The 10,867-nt window shown below is 42.1% G+C and overlaps 1 protein-coding gene across 1 annotated transcript; it reads left to right on the forward strand.

Moving 5' to 3' along the window:
• The first annotated feature begins 1 nt into the window (after position 1).
• On the forward strand, positions 2-10,133 carry NUP43 (nucleoporin 43). Its single transcript, XM_069010683.1, has 8 exons — positions 2-156; positions 543-665; positions 920-997; positions 1,903-2,080; positions 3,656-3,791; positions 4,691-4,842; positions 7,657-7,779; positions 9,043-10,133. Exons 1-8 carry the CDS (start codon positions 37-39, stop codon positions 9,255-9,257), a joined length of 1,125 nt encoding a protein of 374 aa, XP_068866784.1. The 5' UTR covers positions 2-36; the 3' UTR covers positions 9,258-10,133.
• The last annotated feature ends 734 nt before the right edge of the window (positions 10,134-10,867 follow it).

The raw sequence follows: 10,867 nt of genomic DNA on the forward strand, positions 1-10,867 counted from the left end.
GGGGCGGGCGGGAGCGGGCGCGGGGCGGGCGCGGCCATGGAGGACGTGAGCGCCAAGTTCGTGTCGCAGAAGATCAGCCGGACGCGCTGGCGGCCCCTGCCCGCCGCCGCGCTCCAGCCCCCCGACCTCTTCGCCACCGGCTCCTGGGACAACGAGGTACTGGCTGGGCGAGCCCGGAGGCGTGGCGCGACCTTCCTGCCGGGGCGCGGGGCGGGCGGCGGCGGCGGCACCCCACGCCGCCTCGGTCCCCCGCGCCTCCGCCGCTTGGTGCGGGAGAGCGGGGCCGGAGCTGGCCGTGAGCACTGCCTGGCTCGGCAGTCCCCCCCTTCGCTGATCGTGCCGTGCTCGTGTCCCCAAAGAAGCCGTGGGGCCGCCCCGCCGCAGGGCAGCGTTATTCCCCTGGGCGAGCGCTTCCCTCCGGCCGGCGGCGGCTTCCTCAGGAACGGTGCGCAGCCCGCAGCCTATTGCTTTCCCTGGCTGAGGCTTATCGCTAGGTACTTTCAAAAGCATTTTCGAGTGAATGTGGTGTCGTTTCCGTTCAGGATAATAGGGTCTCCATTTGGTCTGCTGGCGACCTTGGAAATGCGGGCCTCAATGGTGAATATCATGGAGAACCTCATCTGCTGTGTGATATCCAGCACAACGGTGATGTTATGGATATGCAGGTAAAATAGCTGTGTTGAACAGATCCGTATTTTTTAAGGGCTTGTCACTTAGGAGAAGTTAAGTGAGAGTGCGCTGTCAAAATGGTGAGATTGGCCAAATATTCTTATGAAAGAAAAGGACAAAACCGATCAGTATTGCTTTGTGGGTTTCTTTTTTTTCCCCTCGACCTACCAGTAATGTAGGTTACTCTAAAATCAAAGTTATCACCTTGGTACTAACATTGACTAATAGTATTCTTATTATCTCTGTCTAGTTTTTGGATCAAGAAAGAATCGTGGTTGCCTCATCAACAGGAACTGTAACTATATTCCGTCATCATCAAAATAACCAGGTATGTAACATGCACTGGGTTTAAGATGCTATTCTCTGTAATACCAGTCACTTTGATCTTAGCATAAGAAACATTTGACTGCTAAAAATAGTTCTTTTTAAAGTCTGTTAAAAAAAGCTCTGACTTTATACATACAAGGAAAGAAAAAAATGTTTTGCGCACATGCTACGTAAACTAGATTCCAGAGTGAGATTGGGGTATCTCCTCCCGTATCTGTAACCAAACAGCCCATTCATTGAAAACTGATACTTTTAAGAGATTGGAGTATTTTGGGGCAGTGGGTATTAAAGGACTTGTACCTGCCTTATCAGAGTTTTTGCATTCTTGAACTAAATGACTCATGTTCAATTTTAACAAATTATGAATGAATTCTCATGAGTGTCATGTGAAGGAAGATATGTAAACTCTGTAGTCTTCTGTTTTGAATATAAATCACTGAAAACAAATTCATAATTACTGTATATGCTTACAATGACACAATAAAGGCAAATGTCTGTTAATAATTTGGTGTGGTACCTAAAATAAACTAAGTTCTTTGCAATCAAGATCTGAATCTGACCTTTTATTTTCTAAGGGCCTCAGTTCTTTTCCCCTGTCCTGAGGAAAGATTGAAGACATCAGTCTAGTGAAAGACATTTTATAGTCCATTGTGTTCTTTCTAATTGCTAGATCATGTGAAAATGGTGGTTCAGATAAGAAATAATTAACGTTTTGTGGAAGGGTTGTGTGCTTAAGAGTTGATGAAAATTTAGATCTCTTGATTCATATCTCTATAGGAGGCTCTCATTCCCATGAGATAGTGTGGCTTTCCTGGAGCTTGTTTCTGGTTTCATGAGTATTCTGAAAGCTTTGTTCTATCAGGTTCATTTTTTAAGACCATAATTTCACGTCTGGTTACTATTTAGACGTTATCTGCCAACCATCGGTGGGAGAAAGCCCATTATCACGTGGATCAAGACACTTCTTGTGGTGGAGCAGCCTGTACTGGAGTCGTCTGCAACAACCCAGAAATTGTCACTGTTGGAGAAGATGGTAGAATAAATCTCTTCAGAGCTGACCAAAAAGATGCAGTAAGAACTATAGGTATGTCAAATATCTGTTTAAATTAGTTGTTTGGAGGGGGTTGTTTGGTTTTCAGCCTATTATAACAAAACAAAAAAGTTAGTTGAAAATTGATTTCAGTATTCCAGGTTGAACATGTTTCTTCCAGATTATTCCTATACCCCTCCAGAATTCAAATACTTAAAGCATATTTCAGATATATTTCTGTATTCATCCAGGTATTTTTAAGTTCATGGTTTCACAGTAAAAGTTGGAGAGGGACAAGAGAATATCTTGGAAGATGCTCTCAGGTACTTCAGGATGGAGTTCTGTGGTATAAGCAATCTGTTTAACTGGTTCCCAATTCAGTGACACCTTGACATTTCCCAGGCACTAAGCTGAATTCTTAACAGGAAGATAGAACTCTTGTACCTCATTCAACAGTTGTCAAGGAATGCCTTGGTATTTTTGTTATTGTTTAGTGGATTTAAGAGTACAGTACAAAGTGCACAGGTTTGTAGGCAGTTAAGGTAGGAAAAAACCTCTAAAGTTAGAGATTATGTAAAAACGTTTGGAGCCATAAAGGTGTATCATTGCTAAACCACTTAGTGTTAGTCTGTCATAAAACTTTAAATCCTCTAGAACCTCAGTGTTCAGTAATCTAACATTTCTTTTTAATGGTGTTTCAGTGAGTTTTTTCTTCGTCTCTGCTTTCATTTAAACAGTAGGCAGAAAAGTCATTCAAATATCTGTAACCAGGCATAGATGTAACTTTTTTGTGTGAATATCAGAAAATGTTTCCATCTTATGCAGAAAGATAATAATTTGCATATATTTTCAGTACGGGCTTACACAAAGAATTATAAAATATTTGAGGTCAAAGTAGACTTAACGAAGATGCCCTGTCATAATAAAGATGAAAAGTTTATATATAGTAACAGAAATAAAAGAAAATAGTGTGTTTTTTCAGAAGGCCTCAAAAGTTTCACGTCAAAGCTGTGAATTGTTTGACATTGTAAATTACTCTGACAAAAAGAAGCACTGGAGAAAAGGACCTGAAAAAAAAGAGCCTTGCTATTTAGTTGTTAACAAGCACAGCAAAATTCAAGTTTAACTTGATAGCACACTGGCAGTTCAGAAAAGGTCTAAAAGTTGGTGAATTAAGTGTTTCTGCATACAGTTGCTTAATGTTCTCAGCCAGAGTTACTGTTTTTTGTGTTCAGAACTCCATTATGAAAAGCTCTATAACTGCTTCCTGTCAGTAGGTGCTGGGCATATAAAGAAAACTTCTGAAAACCATGAACTTGGCTGAATTGATTCTTCTTCTAGGAACTACAAAAAGAAATCTTACAAATCAACAAGTAGTTCTGTAATCACCAGAGCTAATTTAATACAGATTCTTACAGGTATGTCTCAGTAGTGTTTGATGTAGTAAGCAAAGGCTCCTCTTTCACAGGGTATTTGCAGATACTGGACTGTCTCTGACTCTGAAACTGCAGAGATTATGAACATGTTTAAGTAGCTGTGTTCTGTTGTCTATTAAGAGTTATTTTGTTCCCATTAAATGGAGACTAGCATTCCATAGGTTTACCTGAATGTTTTCCTCATCTCTTGCAGACAATGCAGACAGCAGTACACTCCATGCAGTGACTTTCCTTCGCACAACTGAGATCTTGACAGTAAATTCAATTGGACAGTTAAAAATATGGGACTTCAGGCAGCAAAGAAATGAACCATCTCAAATATTTTCTTTGTAAGACTTCTACTTTTTTTACTTACTTACTGAAAAGCATGTGCTACTTTATATAATTGGATTCAAGTCTTTCCTAATAGCTTCCTAACAACAGGATGATAAATTACTGATTTTTTTAAAAAAGGATTTTAATTTCTTTGGTATTCAAATAAGCAAAAGCAGACTACTTAATGGCTGAACCACTGTTGTGATTAAGCATTGTGCTTAGCTGGTCTGTTTTATGATTTAACTTTTGAGCGACTATTACACCTGTACACTTCTCTTTTTTGAGGAAAAAACTTTCAATCCTCAACCCAAAACTTTTTGCCTGTTAATATTTGCTTTTCTTCACAGGCCTAATGTAAGCTTTCTGGCATTTGGAATATATTTGAATCGTAACTTTGTACCTTACAAGGTACTGTGAGAAAACAAAATGAGCTAGATTTCAATCCTGTTGTTGTCTGTGTAATAATTCCCATTGCTGTTCATAGACTGTGGTTTAGGTACCTGATTTTGTTAGTGCCCAGTTTCCCTTTTTAACTCTTAGTATATACTAAAACTATAATTACATCATGCCTCAGAATATTATTATTATTATTGTAGGTATATGTAGAGTTTTATTTGCATGCAAGGCTCTCTCACTCCTGTAAAGCTGTCAGGTGCTGTGTTGATGTCAGATGTGTACCGTAAGGCACAGAACCTGATCCTCATGCGATTGTAGCTTCATGTTATTGCCATACCTCTGGTTTCCAGTAGATGTCATGTGCCTTCAGCCTGGGGTGGTCAGATGCTGCAGAAATTGAAGGTGCTGTCGATACTGGTACCTCACTTGTCAATGCTCCTAGGGATTAAGAAGGGGAAAATAGGAGCTAAATAAAAAATAAATGTTTGGGTTATTTGGTTGTTTTTTCTCTTTGCAGGGCAGGTGACAGAGTTCCATTGCACTGTGTGGATAGGCATCCCAATCAGCAGCATATTGTGGCCACAGGGGGCCAGGATGGAATGCTGAGTATATGGGACATCAGGCAGGGTACTATGCCAGTGTCCCTGCTAAATGCTCATGAAGCAGAAAGTAAGTATCTGAAATGGAGGGGGGAGAAGAAGGTGGCATTTTAGAGAATTTTCTGGTTTCTGTAAAAATAAGGTGTTGTGACTGTGGTAGAAAACAATCACATACTTGCTGCTTCATTGACTCAGAATGGTTTGGGTTAGAAGGGACCTTAAAGCTCATTTATGTCCAACCTCCCCTGCCAAGGGTAGGGACACCTTTTACTAGACCAGGTTGCTCAGAGGCCCATCCAACCTGGCGTTGAACATCTCCAGGGATGAGGCATTCACAACTTCTCTGGGCAAGCTGTTCCAGTGCCTCACCACCCTCACAGTAAAGAATTCCTTCGTAATACCCAATCTAAACCTACTCTGTCAGTTTAAGGCCATTCCCCTTTGACCTATCGCTACATGCCCTTATAAGAAGTCCTTCTCCAGCTTGCTTGTAGGCTTCCTTCACGTACTGGAAAACTGCTGTGAGGACTCCTTGGAGCCTTGTCTTCTCTAGGCTGAATGATCCCAACTCTCTCAGCCTTTCCTCATAGGAGAGATGTTCCAGCCTCCTGATCATCTTTGTGTCCCTCCTCTGGATTCACTCCCAACAGATCCCTGTCCTTTTACTGGGGTCTCCAGAGCCCGATGCACTCCAGGTTTGGTCTCACAAGGGCAAACCAGAGGTGCAGAATCCCCTCCCTCACCCTGCTGGCCATGCTGCTTTTGAGACAGCCCATGATACAGTTAGCTCTCTGGGATCCAAGTGCACATGACTGGGTCATGTCCAGCCTCTCATCCACCAGCACCCCAAGTCCTTCTGGGCAGGGCTGCTCTCCATCTGTTCATCCTCGGCCTGTGTTGATACCAGGGGTTGCCTGGACCCAGCTGCAGCACCCTGCACTTCATCTTGGTAAACTGCATGAGGTTCTTATAGTCCCACTTCTCAATCTTGTCCAGATTCCTCTGGATGGCATCCTGTATTTCAGGTGTATCAGCCACACCACTCAGTTTGGTGTTGTCTGGAGAATTGCTGAGGATGCACTTGATCCCACTGTCCATATCATTGATGAAGTCATTAAATGGCACTGGTCACAGTATTGACCCCTGTGGGACACAGTTACATCAACATCCCTCTGGACGCTGAACTGTTACTGCCTCATGGATGGGACCATCCAACCATCATCATCAACTCATCCATTGAACAGTCCACACATCAAACCCATATCTCTCCAATTTAAAAGGATGTGGGAGATGGTCTCAAAGGCCTTACAGAAGTCCAGATAAATAGCATATATAGCCCTTCAGTTGTCCACTGATGTCACTCCCTCAGGGAAGGTCTCTAAGTTTTTCAGGTGGAACGTGCTCTTGGTGAGGCCATGCTGGCTATCTTGAATTGCTCCCTGTCCTTCATGTGTTTTAGCATAGCTTCTAGGAGGATTTGCTCCATCTTTTTCCCAGGACCAGAGGCAAGGCTGACAGGTTGGTAATTCTCAGGGCCTTCCTTTCTACCCTTTTAAAACATGGGTTTGTGCCCATTTTTCCCTTTTTCCAGTCCCTTAGTACTTCACCTGGCTGCCATAGCTTTTCAGGTTTGGAGAGTGGCTGGGCAACTACATCATCCACTTCCTTCTCTGGGATGCATTACGTAGATTTATGTACATTCGGGTTCCTTAGGTGATAATGAACTCAAGCTTCTCTTGTAGCGGGAAGGACTTTGCTCCCCCAGGCCCTGTCTTGCAGCCCACCCACTTGAGAGGTATGGGAAGAGAGGTTGCCATTGAAGATTGAGGCAAGAAAGTTGAATAGCTCAACGTTCTCCTCTCCGGTGTTACCAGTTCTCCAGCATTGATTATTGGAAGACATAAACCTTCTTTGACCTTCTGTTTCTGGCTGACACACCTGTAGATGTCCTTCCTGCTACTTCTTTTCATCTTGCCATGTTCAGGTCCAGGTTCTCCTTAGCCTTCCTCACTCTGTATCCCTCCATAACCTTCGTCTCTATACCCTTCCCAAGATACTTACTACTACTCCATGTGTTTTCATCCAGTTGGCTTCCTTCTCTGTATAGGAGACTGTTCTTACCTAAAAGTGAGCTCTGTCTAAACTGAAAGTAGACTGTAAGCAATTCTTTAATGAGCTGTTAGATGCATTTGAACAGAATGGCCGTGTTTCTAGCAGGGTAGGTGTATAAATAGTCATGGAAGCTGGTGCTGTGTTAGGCAGATGAGTAAAGCAGAATGCAGATACTGACTTAAACAGGAGGAAGGGGAGACTCAGCTTTCATTTGGTGCCTCCACAGTGCTGAAACAGCTCACTTTTCTGGTAACTACATGAACAAGGTGACAATTAATTTTATGCTGAAAATTTTGTGATTTGATGCTACAATTACATTAAAGGAGTAAAAATATTTCTTGATCTTAAATTTTACTGACTTAAATGTCTTCTGCAGTTGTGGTATTTAGACAAAAAATAATGTGTGTCCTGGGAAGGAATGCATGCTGTGTGCAGATTTAAACTTAATAGCAGGGATACATGGTAGTATGCAGAATGCCTGGATTCAGATAAGACTTTAACAATTTTCACAGTACTGAAAATGCAACAAAATAGCGTCTTTTAATTTTTTTTTCTTCCTTTTTTCTTTCCCCCTTCCCCCCTGCCAGCTGAGGGAAAACTGCAGTATATAACTTAGGATAGGGCTTTGGGTTTCCTACCCACACACAATTAGAAATGAAAGGTTTTGATGGAAGCATGGGTTCTTGTAAATGCATGTCTGTATCACACTATCCAATGCATTGATTGAAGTACTTGAGACTTGTTCTGAAGTGGTTTTGTTTGATACTTCCAGTGTGGGAAGTTCACTTCCATCCCTCCGACCCTGATCATTTATTTACATGTTCTGAAGACGGATCTCTTTGGCACTGGGATACTTCCACAAGTGTATCTGAAAAACCATCTTTTCTTCATCAAGGTAAGAATTTTTGAAGTCCATCTGCACTGAATTTGTCAGCTGGTAACATCATTACAGTCAGTGTTCTCACATGACCCAATTAATAACACAATACAGAAAATTAAAAGCAGCTTTCTTTTCTTAGAGAGCAAGCCCTGATAGGCACTTGAGGAAAACTACTTATACGGCAAACAGTTGCACAGGGGTTTTTGTAGTCTGGTTTGGGTTTTTTTAATCTGCTACTCTCTGGCCAGTGTGTGAAGGGGCACATCTATGATCTCAAAGATAGATTGTGTTCACTTAAAAATCATCTGTATGTAGAAAAGAGACAGAGGCAGCCTGACTGACATTACTGAGTCTCTGAGGCACTAAGTTAGAATATCAAAATAATTGATAGGTTAATGAGAGTGGAATTATGAATATACAATGCAGGGTAATAATTGGAACTTTCAGTGAATGAAACTATCCTTTTGCATGGTGGCAGGATTTTAAAGTTATGATACTGACTTAATATAAACATTTATTTTCACATTTTAATCACAAAGACTGCTAAGGGCTTGCTACTTTAGACTGCAAATTGGGTGGAAACTTTCAGTTGTCACCTGCTGCCTTTGGCCTCAAAGTTGTCATTCAAAATAAAGTTTTATGTATGAAAATGATAGGATTACTGATTCAAGTTGCACTCTGCATGTTTTCAAGTATATGAAGTATAAGTCTTTCAGCATCACTTCAGACACCTGCTAATTTTATGCTGAATGACAGTTCTCATAGTGTGAGACTCGAATTTGAATGTAAAATATTATGTGGAAAAATTCAAAGTCAAATATAGGTATGTCACTTGCTGCAGAGTAAGTAGGGAGGAGGAGCAGTAGGGAATAAGTGTTACTGAAGCAAAGCTGAAAACCCCAAAAAGAGCAAAACAATTTAAAAAGACCTTTGTTCTTCTGTCCTTGCTTTAGTATCTGGCTAGAAAAACTTGCAGGTCCTTACGCTGTCTGTTCAGTGAGATGAGTACATAGCTGTTGTGATTTGTCTCAACTGACTGCAGAGCTGGTAGAAGGTTTCTGTAATCACTTCAAGTACTTGATTTTTTTATGCTATTTTTTCCTTAAAAAGAAAGAAATGACCAAAGAAATGACAGACATCTCAACTAATCTGAAAACTGACTGAAATGTAAAATTTTATTTCCATTATGCCTGACCCGTATCTACTGTGTTTCTCCAGATTCTGAGAATCTATAAACTAAATGGAAACTTACTTTCTTGTCTTCCCTCTTTCCTTCAGGAGGAAGAAGCACTGCCTATCTTTCTCACAGTACCATTAACCAGTCTGTAGTAAGTGCCTGGCTAAGCAACGATCCGACCAAAGACCGCATGGAAATCACCAACCTAATTCCAAATCAGACTTTGTCTGTGAATAGTTTAGATGTTCTTGGACCATGCCTAGTATATGGTACTGATGCAGAGGCTATTTATGTGAACAGACAGCTTTTTGCATGAAGTGACTGCAGTATCCCTTTGAAGTATTGATCAGCTTGAACTACTGGGAAATGTCAGGTTCATTCTTAATGCTACTCGTTAAGTCTGTTTTTGGCGTGTGTGGGAGAGGCCTCAGCTTGGTCCTAGTGCTGTGGAGGAAGTGTGAGGTACCTCAGATTCTGACAGCTGTCACTTGTTGATGCTCCAGGATGGGTAACTGAGCAAGCTTACATGCTGTTTCTTCCTTGCTGCCTGCTTGGTTTTGACAAGCAGGAAGGTAGTCACTAAGGGCAAGATCTTCACTGTAAAGTGATGTCCATAATACACATGCACATAAAAGCGAAGAAAAGGTAAAGCCTGGATTTTTATTTTTCCCTGTAAAGATATTTTTCAAGTGTTATTTCTAAAGCGAAACTGTGGGGTTCTTGAAAATTCTTTTTATGTCACCTGAGAGAGATGGGTTTTTTTTTTAAGCTGAGGTTTTTATATATATATACAGGGGAATGTAACTTTTAATGTTGGTTCATGAGAGTTGGAAGGAAAACTGTTAAAGCTATGAAATGTGAAAGGTTCTGTAGAAATCTAAGCATTCTAGCAACATTATTTTGAATTATTTACAGCTTCATCATGGATGCTGCATGTTAAAACTTGATAATGTACTGGTAAATCTCCCAACTGAAAAGTGGGGTTTATAATTAAGGAGTCATAATTGACAGATGTATTGGCTGTGTTTTCAGGTGTAAGAATAAGACTTTCTAAACTTGAGACATAGTCTTTGTCAAAAATTCACATCTGGTTTATTGAAATCTTTGAAAAGTTAAATTTTATTATTAGCATTGTATCTGCTTTTTGTTACAAAGAACCCTTTCTCTTTTTAATAAAAAGTTTTGCACAAGAGTAGTGGTCTGACTTACTAAAGTAATTCAAATAGATGTGCGTGCAGGAACTTACTTGGATTGATCCTGGGTATACAATCTGAAGGATGGAGAAACCTCAGTATTTGGGCAGGAACAGGTTAGTTATGCGGTGTTACATGGCCTTTCCACCATAACCACTCTAGAGTGTACTTTCATTCACGTCGGCGCGAGTGGCCTTGGTCTGCTGTGGCAGGAGCACCTTACCTGATGCCCATTCCGTGTGTGTCTGGCTGCAGGAGCTGGATGGTGCACGGGGGAGACAGGGCTGTCCTCCCTTTGCAGCGCAAGGTACTGAGCTGCCGATGAGCTCCTCAGAGCAGCTTAAATTTAGCTTCCCGATTTATTTGAAGTGCAGAAGACGGAAATGAAGTGGATCACTCCGACTGCTAACGTGTTGGTTTTCCTTCCTGTTGGTCTGTAACGAGTCCATCGCTCGGGCATCAGCTGGATCACGAGGCTCGGCGGAGCTTTCTCCCCTCATTAAAAGAAGATCAGAAGATCGGAATTTGTCCATGGTGCTCGGCACTGGCCCGGGAGAAGCAAGCCGTGCCTGCCGCCGGGCAGCGCGGAGGGCCGTGCTGTGCATGTGCTGCTGCCCCGCACGGGCTCGCAGGGGTTACAGGGCGCTCCCCGCCGGGGCGGGCGGGAGCCGCCGCAGCTCCATCCGGGAGCGGCCGGAGCCGCGCGAGGCAGGCCGGGATCTGCCCATATCCG

The sequence above is a fragment of the Aphelocoma coerulescens genome, chromosome 3 (assembly GCF_041296385.1).
Source record: "Aphelocoma coerulescens isolate FSJ_1873_10779 chromosome 3, UR_Acoe_1.0, whole genome shotgun sequence".
Taxonomy (NCBI): Eukaryota; Metazoa; Chordata; class Aves; order Passeriformes; family Corvidae; genus Aphelocoma; species Aphelocoma coerulescens.